This window comes from Gorilla gorilla, chromosome 10, assembly GCF_029281585.2.
Source record: "Gorilla gorilla gorilla isolate KB3781 chromosome 10, NHGRI_mGorGor1-v2.1_pri, whole genome shotgun sequence".
Classification (NCBI taxonomy): domain Eukaryota; kingdom Metazoa; phylum Chordata; class Mammalia; order Primates; family Hominidae; genus Gorilla; species Gorilla gorilla.
In genome coordinates, this window is record NC_073234.2 from 36,337,437 (window position 1) to 36,355,976 (window position 18,540).

The 18,540-nt window shown below is 34.1% G+C and overlaps 1 protein-coding gene across 1 annotated transcript in view; it reads left to right on the forward strand.

Annotated features, from left to right (window-relative positions):
* Nucleotides 1-4,372: 4,372 nt before the first annotated feature.
* The window catches only part of LOC134756555 (putative solute carrier organic anion transporter family member 1B7), a 128,196-nt gene continuing 114,028 nt past the window's right edge, over nucleotides 4,373-18,540 (forward strand). The window contains 1 exon segment of the mRNA XM_063693846.1: nucleotides 4,373-4,456. Coding sequence (XP_063549916.1) covers nucleotides 4,373-4,456 — 84 coding nt within the window.

Here is an 18,540-nt window from a genome sequence, read left to right on the forward strand (position 1 = left end):
TCAAATTGACACTCTAATATCACAACTAAAAGAGCCACAGAACTGAGAGCAAACAAACCCAAAAGCTAGCACAGGACAAGAAATATCCAAGATCACAGTAGAAATGGAGATAGAAACACCAAAAATAATTCAAAAAATTAATAAATTCAGGAGGTGTTTTTTGAAAAAAAACTAGATAGGTTGTTAGATAGACTAATAAAGAAGTAAAGAGGGAATAATCAAATAGACCCAATAAAAATAATAAAAGGTATATCACCAGTGACCCTACAGTAATACAAAAAACCATCAGAGAATAATATAAACACCTCTATGAAAATAAACTAGAAATTCTAGAAGAAATGGATGAATTCCTGGGCATATATGCCCTCCTAAGACTAAATCTGAAAGAAGTTGAATCCCTGAATAGACCAATAACAAGTTCTGAATTTGAGGCAGTAATAAATAGCCTACAAACCAAAAAAAGCTGAATAACAGATGCATTTAAAGCTGAATTCAAACTATTCCAGACAATTGAAAAGGAGAGTCTCCTCCCTAACTCATTTTATGAGGCCAGAATCATCCTGATACCAAAACCTGGCAGAGACACAATAACAACAACAATAAAACTTCGGGCTAATATTTCTGATAAATATTGATGCAAAAATCATCAGTAAAATATAGGCAAAGTGAATCCAGAAGCCAAGTACTGTAAATTATGGAAATGGTATTTATCTTTTATTAACAGTGACTTTTTTTAAACACTAGAAGGAAATGAAGTTTTTTACACACACAAACACACACAGCCTATCCTCCACGGTTTGTCCTCTGTGGTCAAGATGGCTTCATCCCTGGGATGAAAGTCTGTTTCTACATATGAACACCAGTAAATGTAATTCATCACATAAAGAGATCCAAAGACAAAAACCACATGATTATCTCACTAGATGCAAAAAAGGCCTTAGATAAAATTCAACATCCCTTCATGTTAAAAACTCTCAATAAACTAGGTATTGATGGAACATATGTCAAAATAATAAGAGCCATTTATGAAAAACCCACAGCCAATATCATACTGAATGGGTGAAATCTAGAAGCATTTCTTTTGAACTAGCACAAGACAAGTATGCCTCCTCTCACCACTCCTATTTAACATCGTATGGGAAGTTCTGACCCAATCAGGCAAGAGAAATGAATAAGATGTATTCAAATAGGAAGAGAGGAAGTCAAACTGTCTATTTGCAGATGACATAATCCTATATCTGAAAAACCCCATCGTTTTAGCCCAAAAGCTCCTTAAGCTGATAGGCAATTTTAGCAAGGTCTCAGGATACAAAATCAATGTGCAAAAATCACAAGCATTCCTATACACCAAGAATAGACAAGCAGAGAGCAAAATCATAAACCCTCATTCAGAATTGCTATAAAGAGAATAAAATACCTAGGAATACAGCTAACAAGGGAAGTGAAGGATCACTTCAAGGATAACTACAAACCATTGCACAAGGAAATAAGAGAGGACACAAACAAATGGAAAAACATTCTCTACTCAGGGACAGGAAGAATCAGTAGCATGAAAATGGCCATACTGCCCAAGGTAATTTAGAGATTTAATGCTATTCCCATTAAACTACCATTGACATTCTTCACAGAATTAGAAAAAAACTACTTTAATATGAAACCAAAAAAAGAGTCCGTATAGCCAAGACAATCCTAAGCAAAAAAACAAAACTGGAGGCAACACACTATCTGACGTCAAAGTATATCAAGGCTATACAGTAACCCAAACAACATGGTACTGGCACAAAAACAGAAACACAGACCAGTGGAACAGAATAGAGATCTCAGATATAAGACCACACATCTATGACCATCTAATCTTCGACAAACCTGACAAAACCAAGAAATGGGGAAAGGATTCCCTGTTTAATAAATTGTGCTGGGAGAACTAGCTAGCCATATGCAGAATATTGAAACTGGACCTCTTCCTTAAACCTTATACAAAAATTAACTCAAGATAAATTAAAGACTTAAATGTAAAACCCAAAACTATAAAAACCCTAGAAGAAAATCTAGGCAATAGAATTCAGGCAATGGGCATGGGCAAAGGTTTCATGACAAAAAAAAAAAAAAAAACATTAAAAGTAATTGCAACAAAAGCAAACATTGACAAATGGAATCTAATTAAACTAAAGAGCTTCTGCACAAGAAAAGAAACTATCATCAGCGTGAAGAGACAATCTACAGAATGGGAGAAAATTTTTGCAATCCATCCATCTGACAAAAGCCAAATATCCGGAATCAACAAGGAACTTAAACAAATTTAAAAGAAAAAAACAAACAACCCCATTAAAAATTGGGCAAAGGAGGCTGGGTGCAGTGGCTCACACCTGTAATCCCAGCACTTTGGGAGGCTGAGGTGGGTGGATCACGAGGTCAGGAGATCGAGACCACCCTGGCTAACATGGTGAAACCCTGTCTCTACATAAAAAAAAAAAAAAAAAAAATTAGCCAGGTGTGGTGGTGGGCACCTGTAGTCCCAGCTACTCAGGAGGCTGAGGCAGGAGAATGGTGTGAACCTGGGAGGTGGAGCTTGCAGTGAGCTGAGATCTCGCCACCGCACTCCACTCCAGCCTGGGCAACAGAATGAGACAAAAAAAAAAAAATTGGGCAAAGGACATGAACAGACACTTCTCAAAAGAAGACTATGCAGCCAACAAACATGAAAAAAAATCCAATATCACTGATCATTAGAGATATGCAAATCAAAACCACAATGAGATACCATCTCACACCAGTCAGAATGGCAATTATTAAAAAGCTGAGAAACAATAGATGCTGACAAGGCTGTGGAGAAATAGGAATGGTTAAACACTGTTGAGGAGAATGTAAATTAGTTCAACCATTGTGAAAGACTGTGTGGCAATTCCTCAAAGACCTAGAACCAGAAATACCATTTGATCCAGCAGTCCCATTACTGGGTATATACCCAAAGGAATATAAGTCATTCTATTACAAAGACACATGCTCATGTATGTTCACTGCAGCACTGTTCTTAATAGCAAAGATGTAATCAACCCCAATGCCCACCAAAGATAGATTGGATAAAGAAAATGTGGTGGATATATACCATGGAATACTATGCCACCATAAAAATGAATGAGATTATGTCATTTGAAGGGACATGAATGGAGCTGGAAGCCATAATCCTCAGCAAACTGAAACAGGAACAGAAAACCAAATCCCGCATGTTCTCACTGTAAGTGGGAACCGAACAATGAGCATGGGCACACAGAGGAGAACAACACACCCTGGGATCTGTCAGGGAACAGGAGAAGAGAGAGCATCAGGACAAATAACTAATCCATGTGGGGTCTAATACCTAGGTGATGGGTTGATAGGTGTAGCAACCCACATGGCATGTTTGTCTATGTAACAAAACTGCATGTCCTGCACATGTATCTCAGAACTTAAAATAATTAAAAAAACATTTTCTAATATGAAATAATTAGATACAACCTAAATGCTTATCAATATAGAACTAGTAACATATATTATGGACAAATTAATATCCTGCTACCATAAGAAAAATAAGGAGGACTTTTATTAATACAAAGATAGAGAATAGTGTTAATAGTATGCTACTTGTGTTAAAAAAAGACAATATTATATACATAATTAAAATACATATTATATTTCTGGATAAGGGGACAATGGTTAAAGAAAAAATCTTTGCTTTTTTTAAATTTACATTTCAACTGCATGCATTTTCTCTTGAAAAAGAAATGAACAACATCAAAATAAAACAAGATCATCATGGCGTCAAGGTCAAGCATCACCAGAATTGCTCTGAGAGGTACTTGGAGCACACTTTGCGTGCTTTAACAAATCCAAATTCTATCGGTTTTTTTAGTCTGATTCCAGAGGTATTTCCTTTGTAAAACTCTCTGAGGTTATTCTAAATTAATTCTTTACATTATTTTTCTACCTATTTTGAGTATCTACTATGCGCAAGGGACTAATTGGCACTTTTTAAAACTATTAAATGTTTGTTCATGTAATCTAGTGTGTGATTCTATGTTACTTACTTGTTCAAACTTATCTCCATAAATTTATTTCTCTATTTAATTATAATGCTCTTAGGCTCAGAGTTTGTGTCTCTCTTTTCTCCTTTTGTGTCCAGCATTGACCTAGCCCAAAAGTCAGACCATAGTAGTCCCTGAATTAATATTAGTAAATGGCTGATTGATTGATGATGACCTTGTGGCTTTTCTTATTTCTAAATTATATATTGTAAAAATAAAATAAATTATAGTTTTTCATGCTGAATAAGTGATTGTTTCAAAGTAGGCAACAAAAACAATTAAAAACATTCATTGATATCTGTAGTTCAAATATGGACTAAAATCAACATTTGAATAAGACAGCAGAGGCACAATCTTGAGAGAATAAGAAAACAAGACACTGTGATGGGTTCAAGGTGAAAAGTTTCGTGTTTTTGAAATAAAATAAGTAGATGGGGAACTTTATAGATAGGCAAGTTGTTAGAACATTATATTTCAAATTATAATTTTTAATGGAAGCATATATTAAAATATTAATGAAATGATCCATATCTTGAATTAAATCAGTCTTTTAATCTGATAAAGAATTTATTTGGTGAAATTTTTGATGCTTTGTAGTTTATCAATGTGAAAAATTTAGAAATATTTTGATAGCTTGTCTTTGGTTTTTGGATAGATCAAAAGAGACTTATGAATGTGATTAAACTAAAAAATGTGCAAGGAATAATATGTTAAAAAATACTTAGAATTAACCTATAAACATAGAATATTAATGTTTTGCCAAAATTACATTCTGATACTGACCTATTTAAATATTCCTTTAAAAAAAACCCAGTATTTTAAATAATTCTGATAAGTAATTTAGGCTGATGAAAGAGAGATCTATAATAGTCAAAAGACCTGGGACAAAAATCTAGTTGATAATGTAGAAAAGCCACTTAATTTTTCCATTTACAAGTTGGTAAATATAATAATTCTGCGTTTTGCTTTTGACACAAAACTGTGAGGTATTAAATTGTACTGGTAGTTTTATAAACAGGAGCAAGTACTCCTAAGCACAGTGCTAAATGGGGAAGCCAATACTCAGCCAATTTGAGAAATTTGCCTGAAGTAACCTACATTGTGAATTGAAAACCCTGGAACCGAAGTCAAAGCCTTTAAATCTCCATAGGAGAGTCTTGACGAAATCAAGAAATTAGTTGATTTCCTCAAGATATATATTTTTATTTAGTCACATTTGTAGTCCTATCTAGTTTAATAAAGACCACAGAGACTGGATTGTAAACCAAAAAGTACCTGAGGCCGAGTCTCAATCAAGTTAGAAATTTACCTTACCCAGGTTAAGGATGCACCTGGGAGACAGACCTGGGCATTTCTCCAAAGATGATTTTGAGGGCTTCAATATTTAACGGAGAAAAGCAGGCTGGACGGAAAAGTGGGAATGTATGGTCACATTACTGAATCCACGTGTTGCCACAGAAAAAGCAGGTAAGGGAATAGTCAATCATTTATTTGCCTTGGGCTCAGTAAATTGGCACTTTACACAAAGTAAGGTGAACATAGAGTGGCTACCTGTGGAAATATTTAACCTTTTATCTGTAGCTATATGCTTAGGAACAAAAGGAAGACTGCTTCTTGCAGGACTCAGCTTTTAGTTAATTTTGTTTCTGCAGGCGTTGTGAATTGGAGTCCCAAGTTTTTATTTTTCTTTATGTTTCTGCTCCCTTTTCTGTAAACAAATATAAAAAAAGCATTTTAGAAGAAAAAATAGGAGGAGGAAGCGAGAAAAAAACAACAAAGAAATAACAAAATGGAGAACAATTTTGGTAAACTGATATAGGCAATATTACTCTGAAGTCTATTGTCAGTAGGCAATTAGAAGGTGATTTATGTCTATAAATAGGGTCTTGTTATTGTCTTCTGAAGTTTAAGTTGTCTAGTTTGCATCCACAAGGCTTTAATAGAAATCACAGCTTAATATTTAGTAATTTCAAATTGGAAACATGAGAGAAAAAAGAAAAATAAAGAGGGAAAACAATTAAAAACATTATTTTGGAGACTTGTAGCAAGAAATAATTTTAAAATTTAGTCCAAATTGTAGAAAATAATAAAAATGGATAAACCTCAGGGAAGAATAGAATTGAACAACAGGCATACTATAGTTTATAAAAAAATAATTTTTCTCTCTTCAATTCTCCAGTTTTATTAAAGACAAAATTATAGTAGGACCAATTTATTTGTAAAAGAATTTTTAATACTATTACACTTGGTTTGATTATTTGCATAAAGTGCAACAAGAATAATCATTTGGCATATAGGCTGTCTCTCTTTTTTTGTAAAATTGGCTTTGCTGGAATCTTTTTCACAAGGAATCTAAGATTAGACTTTTGTAAAATCTTGAAGCCTAGCCAAGGATTTCTCTGTGCCTGCAAATAGCTGTGTGAATTCTTCTCTTTCTGAGGTCCCAAGGAAACTTGGGGTTCCTGGGCCTGTCAGAAAGTTACATTCTTTAATTACCGCAGATCATGACCCTGTAAAGAACAAGGTATGGGGCTAGTTTATACGAGGGGCTTTCATTGGCTCCACAGATCAGCCTCATTTTCTCAAGGCAATCTGAAAATGTTATTTCAGTGAAAGCCTTGATAAAATAACCATCTTCAGTTATTCCCAGTAATAAAAGAAAACAGATTCTCAGTAAATATATGCAAATATCCTCATAAATTAAGGATACTTACAAAATAGTTTCCAAATTTTGGAGTAACCAAGTTTAGAGAAAGGAATTACATTCTAAATTTTGTTCTTAAGAGTATACTTTACTAAACTGTTAAAGCTGTAAGTAGCTTAAAAGGAAAGTTTTCCTGACTCTGAAAAATAAAACAAAAACAATCAGCAAATATTTTAAACAAAAATCATAAAGGATTATTTCAGTCTTCTATTATTTTTGTTCATGCAATTAACTCCATGTTCCATTCAATATTGGATCACCAAACTTTATGAATACATCAGTTTTCCATGAAAGTCCTGGAAATTTTTCTCTCTATTTCAATGGCACAATATCTAAATTTGTTAGAAACCTATATTTAAGAATAGTCCTCAGAGTTCTATAGCTGATTATAAACTGTCCTATAAAAGAATGAAAATAAAACAGTTGTGGATGACAAAAGTCTTAGAACAGCCATGGTTAAAGACAAAATTGCCAAATAAATTTGATTACCTTTGTGGCATACAGCAATTTTACATAATAATCATAATGACTACTGATAACACTAAGACATATCAGAATCACAGGAGTATCACACATTTTTGGAACGCATTCTAATAACACATTTATAGAAATATAATATAATTCAAAGAAGGTTAAACACCATTTCTTATTTGACAATGTTTTCTTTATAACTTTATTATATCAAACAAGTCAAATATATCTTTTCTGGACTTCAGGAGACCTAATATCAATAAATTCATGAAGTCAAAAGTACTAATTTTAGAATTTGATTTTGGAAAGTCTGTCAAATATCAAAAGTTTAAAATACTTAATATCACAAAATAGGATCACAAGTTATTGTAAAATGAGTCATTCATTTAGCCAAACTGATAACTCAAAGATCTAAAAAATAAAGGCAAAAATCTTTATTGTTTAACTAAGAAGACTTAATTTCCCAAACAATAAGACCTACTAAAGACAGCATGAGACCAATTAAATGTGTTTCTCAAGTCTTATAAACAAATCTATTAAATTTTAATCATGTTGACCATAAGAAATAATTTTCATACACTTTTTTATAATGTTCTAATTTTTTTATATTAAAAAATGAGTTAATGTCCCAAGAAACTTGTTATAACAAATCAGACACATGGGCCCTGATGCTGATCTTTCATCAGTGTGCCTGTAATATTAATGTTTAATTTATAGAGAAACTCTGAACTAAGTTTATCTCTCTCAAAATTGACCCTTACAATCTCACACACCCATGTCTTCTGTGACAGTTCCTGAGCCCAGAGGTGTTTAACAGCTTTAATTTCTGGTCCCATGTCTAATGAATGCAATTAATTTTGATTGTCATCTTTTCCTGCATCTGAAGATGAAGGTTTAACTGCTGTTAGGGTTTAAAATTTAGCAGGACTTGGTGTCCCTTTTAGACCCAGAATTAAAAGCCCTGCTACTTAACAGAATAAGGACTTAAAAAAAAATACAGGAAGTTACATGGATGTAACCACCTTAATTAAAAAAAAATCTGTTTTTCTAAGCAAGTCAAAACTTAATAACAATGACATAGGCGTTTTTTAAATAAAATGTAAAATATGTTTGTTAGGTCAGTTACCAAAAAACAAAAAGTAAATAAATAATTAAATAAATAAATGAAAGACCTTCTGCAGTATGCTTGCCTTTCCCTGTGAGGAGTCCATTTAAAAAACCTGCAAGTCAACCAATGTAAACTGTACTTGAATTACTTAGACATAGAAAGAATGTGTCCTGTGTCATAAATGAAAATTTTTTGTTTCATAGAACAATTTAAAGCCAAGAGCACAGAATGTTAGATTAAAAGAAAACATTTCATTTACACATTTTTTAGCACTGGGCCACAATAGCAGTAGAATCTGAGGGAAAAAAATTACAGAAGCTGATAAAACTTGAAGAAGACAGTTATCTCAGTCCTTCTCAAAGGGAAGAGAAAACTGAAAACAGACACAATAAAAGTCAAACTTTTGGGTTTAAAAAATTAAAATATCTCACAATTTTATTAAGAGTAAATCAATACTTTAAGAAAATTTTGTTGTTCTAACCAATTCTTTAGTGTATTAATTTTTTTATATCAAAGCCCAATCTCTAGAATCACTATTATAAATAATTGCCTTTGAATTACAGAAAACATGATAACATGTAGCTTTTTTCTCATAAATCCTCTTTTTACAAATTTTATTACAACATACAAATAATTTATGACATGCTTGGACTTTCTGTTTTATCTTAAACATCCCTCTTATTTTATTTTATTTTATTTTAAACATCCCTCTCTGTTTTTTCATAAACATCTCTCTCATTTTATTTTAGAAAAAAATAATCATATGAGATTATTTCTCTTATAAAATTATTTTCTCTTTAACTTTTCTTATCAAAAATACCTCTTTATATCTACAACTTTTTAAACATTTCTATACTAGTTCCTATTACTTGGTTTCATAAACTTTAAATAATCTTTGCATTAGTCAAAAATAACTTTCCTTTAAATAACACATTTTCTAGAAAAATATTTTCCTAAAATTAAAAAAAAATTAGAAATGACTTAGATATTTAATTAATATTTGTTATTTAATATCATAACTTTCGATTACAAATCATATGACAAGTTTATTTATAAGCATTTATTCCATTACATTTACCTAATTCACTAATTTTTTAAAAGTATAGTTTACCTAGTTAACTCAAGAAAACTGTGATAGTCAACATTTAATGTTATTTATCTGTTAATCATTTTTATAGGCTGTGATCTCTGGTGTTTACCTAAGCAAGAACCTTAAGATTAGATAAATGTTTTTGCTTGTTTGTTTTGCCAATAACTCAAAAGTTAACCATTTTATTAAACCAACGATATCCAAAGCCTTGTGTATACAAAAAAATATACAAACAAAGATAATTTTCTTTTGGGCTGCAAGCTTTATAACCCTCATGCCAAATTTGGCCACCTTATAATATCTAGCAGAGATAAATATTAAACTGTGTGGCCAAGAAATCTAAACAATAATGTGTGTTGACAATTCTAACACATTTCTAATTTTATTTTACCAACAATTTAAAAACACAGTATTGATTAAGGATTTGCTGAAGTCACGTGAACTTGGAAAAAGCATTTGGGCTTTTCTATTTTCTAGTTTTCTGATAAAGTATTTGATTTAAGTGCTTTTTAAAAATCCTATTGGTTAGAACTCATATATTTTCAGTAGTTAACAGTAGTAAGCATTATATACATAACAAATAAATACATAGATGTATTAGTCATGCAGATAAAAGTAGAACTTACAGATTCATATTTTAGATATTTTAAATTTCCAATTTAGATATTTTAGACTTTCAATTTCTTATAAACTGTTTCATTACCCTAGGCAATTGTTAGCTAGATAGTGTTAAATTTGCATACTAAAGGAACAACTCTTAAGTGAAAATCAGATAGCAAAATTTACATTTCAAGGTACAGAGAGAGAGTCTGGTGTGCTAGAGGAAGATTAAAAATGGATGCCAAGTCAAACATAAAATTGTAGAAATGTACCATAGAATTGCTTAGGAGACCAATTGTATTTAGATAGGTAGTTTTAAATTTAATTTCTATTTTTTAACTGGATCTCTGAGCTCTGCACAGAGCCCACACTGTACCCTCGGTCTCCAGAAAGAGAGAGGTATCCTAATAGTAGGCCATGTAATGCTTTTACAGTGCACTTTGTTACAAAGATGTTTCTCTACATGTCTAAACCACACCCTTTTGTATTTTACACACCCAAGAGTAGCACCTGTTGTAATAACTATTTTAGTAAAAAAAAAAAAAAATTGGGTAACACAATACAAAAGCAAGCAGTTTAAGATGTGAGAAATTTGTCTGGTTATACTCTTAGAGTTCCATAATGAAAAACAGACGTTTCTCCCAAAAAGGAGTCTGGGAGGAAACCTCTATTTTCTTAAGGAATCTTAACAAATGTATTATCTCAGAGATCTGAAATTCAGAATTCTGAAATGGGTGTCAATGAACTAAACTTAGGGTGTTGGCAAGACCATGTGTCTTTCTGGAAATGTTTGGGACAATATGTTTCTTTACCTTCTCCAATTTCTAGAGGCTGTCCAAATTCCTTGGCTCATGGCCCTTTTCCATGTTCAAAGCTAGTAATGTCCACATCACATGGACACTAACTCTTTTGCTTCCCTTTTCCACATTTAAAGGAACTTTGTAATTACATTGGATTCACTAGGCCAGATAAAGTCAATCTCTTTATTTTAAGGTTATCTGTTTAACAACTTTAATTCCATCTACAACATTAATACCCCCTTGCCATGTTACCTAATGTATTCACAAGTTGTGGAGATTAGGACCTGGATGTCTTTAAGGGTCATTATTCTGCCTGATGTTATATTATATGCAACACTATATATACATTATATTATATATAATACCATATATAATTATATATATGTTATATCATATATAACTATATATATATATGATTAATATTGGGTGTCAACTTTATTGGACTGAAAGATTCAAAGTATTGTTCCTGGGTGTGTCTATGAAGGTGTTGCCAATAAAGATTAAAATTTGAGTCAGTGGACTGGGAGAGGCAGACCCACCCTCAGTCTGGATGGGCACCATCTAATCAGCTGCTAGCAGTGCTAGAATAAAGCAGGCAGAAGAAAGTGGAAGGACCTGACTTGCTGAGTCTTCTGGTCTTCATCTTTCTCTCATGCTGAATGCTTCCTGCCCTCGAAAATCAGACTCCAAGTAATTCAGTTTTCGGTCTTTTGGACTTACACCAGTGTTTTGCCAAGGGCTCTTGGGCCTTCAGCCATATACTGAAATTTGCAATGTCAGCTTTCCTTCTTTTGAGGTTTTGGGACTCAGACTGGCTTCCCTGCTCCGTAGCTTGCAAAAGGCCTATCATGTGGTAACCATGTGAGTCAATTCTCCTTAATAAACTCCCTTTCCTATATACATTGATCATATTACTTCTGTCCCTTTAGAGAACCCTTATATATATATTTTTATAAATATATATGTAAATATATATTTTTATAAATATATATGTAAATATATATTTTTATAAATATATATGTAAATATATATTTTTATAAATATATATGTAAATATATATTTTTATAAATATATATGTAAATATATATTTATATATATAAAGAATACATATATTCTCTCTAGTACAGATAGACAATAAATTATATATGTATGTATATTACATATTACATACATATAATTTATATTATATGTATGTATATGTATATGATGTATTACATATATATGTAAGTTATTTATTATCTATCTCTCTGTACCATAACATAAGCTCCATGAAAACATAGGTGTTTGATTCATTGCCTTCTGTGTCAAACATTATGAGTGTCAGTTTATATTAGCTGAATGACTGAAAGGGTAGATGAATAAATATTTTTGTGCTCAATACCCTGTTCCAAGTTGGTAGAAATGTCTGCCACTGCTGCTGCTTCTCCTTTTCCTTTTTCTTCCTCTTTTTCCCTTTTCATACTTGTGTTAATATTACTTTGGTATAATTACTATGTATTTAATACATATCATGAAAACGAGTGAATCAAATCTGCACTCAATATTTTTAAAAGGGAAAAGAAATTTTAAAAAAGCCTATTGTACGTTCTTTTGTATTTAATTTTTTCTCATTAGACACCAGAGTATTGATTTATGGCCAATTTTAATCACTGATGTACTGGCTGAGCCATGTTAATGTATTTGTTTATTATATATTCATTCATTTATGAATTTATATATTTGTAATAACATAACAAACACCCATGAAATTACTACTTAGCACAGAAACTAAAACAAGACAGAAATTTATATCTACCTACATTGTTTTCTACTTTCCTGGATTCTGCTGCTTCTCATCTGAGATGAAGACTAACTTAAATATGTGTTGATGATTGTTTCACCATTTTTTAATGTAAGTTGGTAATATCTATATGCATTCCTTTAAAACTTAGATTGTTTAATTGTTTTAGCTACATAAAGGGCTATCTTGGTGCTTATCAAGTTACATTTTTACTTGTTATTTTAATGTTAAGATTCATCAATAGTATTTCATATAGTACTTTATGCATTTTAAAGGCTATATAAAATTTTATTTTACTAATATAGCTTAATTTATTTCTCTACTCACGTTGGGTTTCTTTTTTGGATTGCTTTTAGAGATTTTTTTATTCTAAATACTTTTGTTGTAAATATTTTCATTCATATTTTCTGATTTATATGGTTTGGCCCTGTATCCCTACCCAAATCTCATGTTGAATTATAATCCTCAATGCTGGAGGAGGATCCTGGTGGGAGGTGATTGAATCATTGGTGCAAGCATCCCCCTTTCTATTCTTGTGATACAGTTATCCTGAGTTCTGCTTGTTTAAAAGTATGCAGCACCTCCCCCACTTTATGCCTACCATGTGAAGATTTACCTGCTTCCTCTTTGCCTTCCACCATGAGTATAAGTTTCCTGAGGCCTCCCCAGAAGTAGATGCCTGTACAGCCTGCAAAACCATGAGCAGATTAAACCTGTTTTTTTTTTAAATAAATTAGTCAGTCTCAGGTAGTTCTTTATAGCTGTTTGAGAATGGACTAATACAGAAAATTGGTACATAGAAGTGGGGCATTGCTATAAAGATACCAGAAAATGTGCAAGCAGCTTTGGAATTGGGTAATGGGTAGAAGCTAGAACAGTTTGAAAGGCTCAGAAAAAGATAGAAAGATGAGGGAAAGTTTGGAGCTCCCTAGAAACTTGTTGAATGATTGTGACCAAAAGGCTGATAGTGATATGAACAATGAAGTCCAGGCTGAGGAGGTCTCAGATGGAGAGGAGAAACTTATTGAAAACTGGAGTAAAGGTCACACTTACTATGTTTTAGCAAAACGGACTAGCAGCATTGTGCCTTGGCTCTAAGGATTTGTAGAATTTTGAACTTGAGAGAGATGATTTAGGGTATCTGGTGGAAAAAATTTCTAAGCAGTATAGCATTCAATATATGACCTGGCTGCTTCTAACAGCATATGTGTTCACAAGTAGATGATCTGAAACTGGAATTGATATTTAAAAAGGAAGCAGAGCATTAAAGTTTGAAAAATTTGCAGCCTGACCATGTAGTATAACAGAAAAACCCATTTTCTGGGAAAGAATTCAAGCTGGTTGAAGAAATTTGTGTAAATAAAGAGAAGCAGAATGCTGCTAGCTAAGACAGTGGGGAAAATGCTTCCAAGGCATTTCAGAGAACTTCATGGGAACCCCTTCAATCAGAGGCCTGGAGGCATAGGAGAGAAAAATGGTTGTGGGCCAGGCTCAGGGCACCACTGCTCTTTGAAGCCTGGCACATGGCACCTGGCATCCTCACCACTCTAGCTTCAGCCATGGCTAAAATGGCCCCAGATATGTCTAAGGCTGCTGATCCATAGGGTGCAAGTCCCCAGCCTTGGAGGCTTCCACATGTTGTTAAGCCTGCAGGTATGCAGAGGGCAAAGGTTGAGGCTTGGAAACCTCTGCCTAGATTTCAGAGGATGTACGAAAATGCGTGGATGTCCAGGCAGAAGTCTACTGGAGGGGCAGAGCCCTAAAGGAGAACCTGTACTATTGCAGTGTACAGGGGAAATGTGGGGTTGCTGGCCCTATAGAGAGTTTCCACTGGGGCATTGCCTAGTGGAGCTGTGAGAAGAGGGCCACTGTTCTCCAGACCCCAGAATGGTAGATGCATCAACAGTTTGCATCATGCACCTGGAAAAGCCACAGGCACTCAATGCCAGCCCTTAAGAGCAACACTGGAAGCTGAGCCCGGCAGAGCCACAGGTACAGAGCTGCCACCGTCCTTGGGAGCCCAACCCTTCGTTCAGTGTGGCCTGTATGTGAAACATGGGGTAAAAGGAGATTGTTTTGGAGGTATAAGATTTTAGACTTAAGCTATAAGATTTAAGCTTTAAGATTTAACCCTGCTGGGTTTCTCATGGCGCCTGTAGCCCCTTTGTTTTGGCCAATCTCTCCCTTTTAGAATGGGAGTGTTTACCTGTACCCCCAATGTATCTTGGAAGTAAATAACTTGTTTTTTATTTTACAGGCTCATAGGTGGAAGGGACTTGCCTTGTCTCAGATAAAACTTTGGATTTGGACGTTTGAGTTAATGCTGTAATGAGTTAAAACTTAGGGAGACTGCTGGGAAGGCATGATTGTGTTTTGAAATTTGACAATGTCATGAGATTTGGAAGAGGCCAGGGTGGAATGATATGGTTTGGCTCTCTGGTGTCTGCCAGAATCTCAAGTAATCCTCAATGTTGGAGGAAGGGCCTGGTGAGAGATGTTTAAAGCATGTGGGCGGACTTCTTCCTTGCTGTTCTTTGACAGTGTTCTCCTGTGATCTGTTTGTTTAAAAGTGTGTAGTACCTCCTTCCTCTCTCATTCTCTCTTCTGCCAGCCATAGGAATACATGCCTCCTGACCCTTCACCTTCCACCATGATTGTAAGTTTTCTGACATCTCCCCAGAAGCAGAAGCCTGCACAACTCACAGAACACTCACAGAACACACACTCATACAACTCACAGAACACAGAACACAGTTAAATAAGTCATTTAACCTCCTTTCTTTTAAATGGACTAATGCATTGTTTTACCTTGTACGAAGAGTTTTTCTTGATAATACTTACAACCAAAATTGCTAGAACATGGAGTGTATAAATGTTCAATTTTAGGAGATAATGCTGTTTCTTTTTAAAGTGTCTACATGAATTTACTTGATCACCAGCAACATAGAAGTGAAAATCTAAGTGTATGTCCTCTCCAACACTTTGTTTTCTGACTTCTTGATTCTTGCAATTTAAATAAGCAATGACGTTTCATTTTTGTCTTGCTTTGTATTCCTTGATATCTAGTGAGTTTGAACATCATTCCACATGTTTATTATCCATATATGTTTTCTCTTCTCTGAAAACCTGTGCATATATTTGCCCATGTTTATATTAGATTACTTGTCTTTTTTTATTTATATGAATTATTTATACGAAGAAAATATTGTAATATGAATTCATTATTATATGTGAGAAGAACATCTTGTAGGCTTTTAAATGGTTTTTCATAATGAACTTTTGACAAAAAAGTCTTTAATTTTAACATATTTGAGCCTGTCTATAATTTTATAATTGAGCATTTACACAAGTAATGAGTTTTTTTAAAGGAATATCTTGTTCTTCCAATGTGAGAAAGATTTATATCTACACATGTTGCTTTTGAAATTAAAATCTTTGATTTATATGAAGTTAATTTTTATGTGGAATATGAAGCAGAAATTTAATTCCAACATTCCCCCATATGGATAACTATTTTAAGCTCTGTTTGTTGACTAGCCCCTATTTTTCCAATTTATCTGTTGCGCCTTCTATTCTATATCAAAGTGGTATGAATCTGTTTGTATGTATCACTCTGTTTGGAGCTCTATTACCTATTCGTTTGGCCATTAACTTATTCCTGTGGCAAGGATAGATATTGCCTAATATTGCCTAAAGCTTCATATTAAGGATTATGTTTGGTAGAGTAGGTAATCTCTTTTTACTTTTCTTCAGATATGACTTCAGTATTCTTGGTGTTTTTAAAATTTTTAATAGACTTTTCAAATAAGCTTATTAAGTTTGATGAAAACCTTGTTAAGATTTTGATTAAACGCATTGAATTCATAGACTGATTTGGAAATAATTCAAACTTTTCAAATATTAAGTCTACTGCCCATGAATATGATGTAACTCTCCAGTTATTTAGACTTTATAAAATGTCGGCTGGAAGAGGTGGCTCACGCCTATAATCCCAGCACTTTGGGAGGCTGAGGCAGGCGGATCACAAGGTCAGGAGATTGAGACCATCCTGGCTAACACAGTGAAACCCTGCCTCTACTAAAAATACAAAAAATTAGCCGGGCATGGTGGCGGGCGCCTGTAGTCCCAGCTACTCGGGAGGCTGAGGCAGGAGAATGGCGTGAACCTGGGAGGCAGAGCGAGCAGTGAGCCGAGATGGTGCCACTGCACTCCAGCCTGGGCGACAGAGCGAGACTCCATCTCAAAAGAAAAAAAAAAGTCACTAAAAATGTTTTAGAATTATCCATGTAAAGATTTATATATTTTTGTTAGATTTATTTCTAAATACTTGATGTTATTTAAGACTATTGTAAATAATGCATTCTTTTTTTTTTCTTTTCTTTTTGAGACAGAGTCTCGCTCTGTCACCAGGCTGGAGTGCAATGGTGTGATCTCGGCTCACTGCATCCTCCGACTCCCTGGTTCAAGTGATTCTCCTGCTGCAGCCTCGCAAGTAACTGGGATTACAGGCACGTGTCACCACGCCCAGCTAATTTTTTGTATTTTTAGTAGAGATGGGGTTTCACCATGTTGGCCAGGATGGTCTCGATCTCCTGACCTTGTGATGCACCCACCTCGGCCTCCCAAAGTGCTGAGATTACAGGCGTGAGCCACTGAACCTGGCCAATATATTTTTTTGATTTATTTATTTTTATTTATTTTTTATTATACTTTAAGTATAAAGTATCAATGTGCAGGTTTTGATATATAGGTATACATGTGTCATATTGGTTTGCTGCACCCATCAACTCATCATTTACATTAGGTATTTCTCCTAATGCTATCCCCCCCAGCCCCCCACTCCCCAACAGGCTCCAGTGTGTGATGTTCTCTGCCCTGTGTCCAAGTGTTCTCATTGTTCAATTCCCACCTATGAGGGAGAACATGCGGTGTTTGGTTTTCTATCCTTGTGATAGTTTGCTGAGGATGATGGTTTCCAGCTTCATCCATGTCCCTGCAAAGGACATGAACTCATCCTTTTTTATGGCTGCATAGTATTCCATGGTGTATACGTGCCAAATTTTCCTAATCCAGTCTATCGTTGATGGATATTTGGGTTGGTTCCAAGTCTTTGCTATTCTGAATAGTGCCACAATAAGCACACGCATGCATGTGGCTTTATAGCAGCATGATTTATAATCCTTTGGGTATATACCCAGTAATGGGATGGCTGGGTCAAATGGTACTTCTAGTTCTTGATCCTTGAGGAGTCACCACACTGTCTTCCACAATGGTTGAACTAATTTACACTCCCACCAACAGTGTAAAAGTGTTCCTTTTTCTCCACATCCTCTCCAGCACCTGTTGTTTCCTGACTTTTTAATGATCGCCATTCTTACTGGCGTGAGATGGCATCTCATTTTGGTTTTGATTTGCATTTCTCTGATGACCAGTGATGATGAGCATTATTTCATGTGTCTGTTGGCTGCATAGATGTCTTGAGAAGTGTCTGTTCATATCCTTTGACCACTTTTTGATGGGGTTGTTTGAGTTCTTCTAGATTCTGCATATTAGCCCTTTGTCAGATGGGTAGATTGCAAAAATTTTCTCCCATTTTATAGGCTACCTGTTCACTCTGGTGGTAATTTCTTTTACCATGCAGAAGCTCTTTAGTTTAATTAGATCCCATTTGTTTATTTTGGCTTTTGTTGCCATTGCTTTTGGTGTTTTAGTCATGAAGTACTAATGAAGCAAATGGTAGGGCGGATGGCATTAGGAGAAATACCTAATGTAAATGACAAGTTGATGGGTGCAGCAAACCAATATGACACATGTATACCTATTTATCAAACCTGCACATTGTGCATATGTACCCTAGAACTTAAAGTATAATAAAAAATATATAAGTCCTAGTTGGAGACTATGTCCTGAATGGTATTGCCTAGGT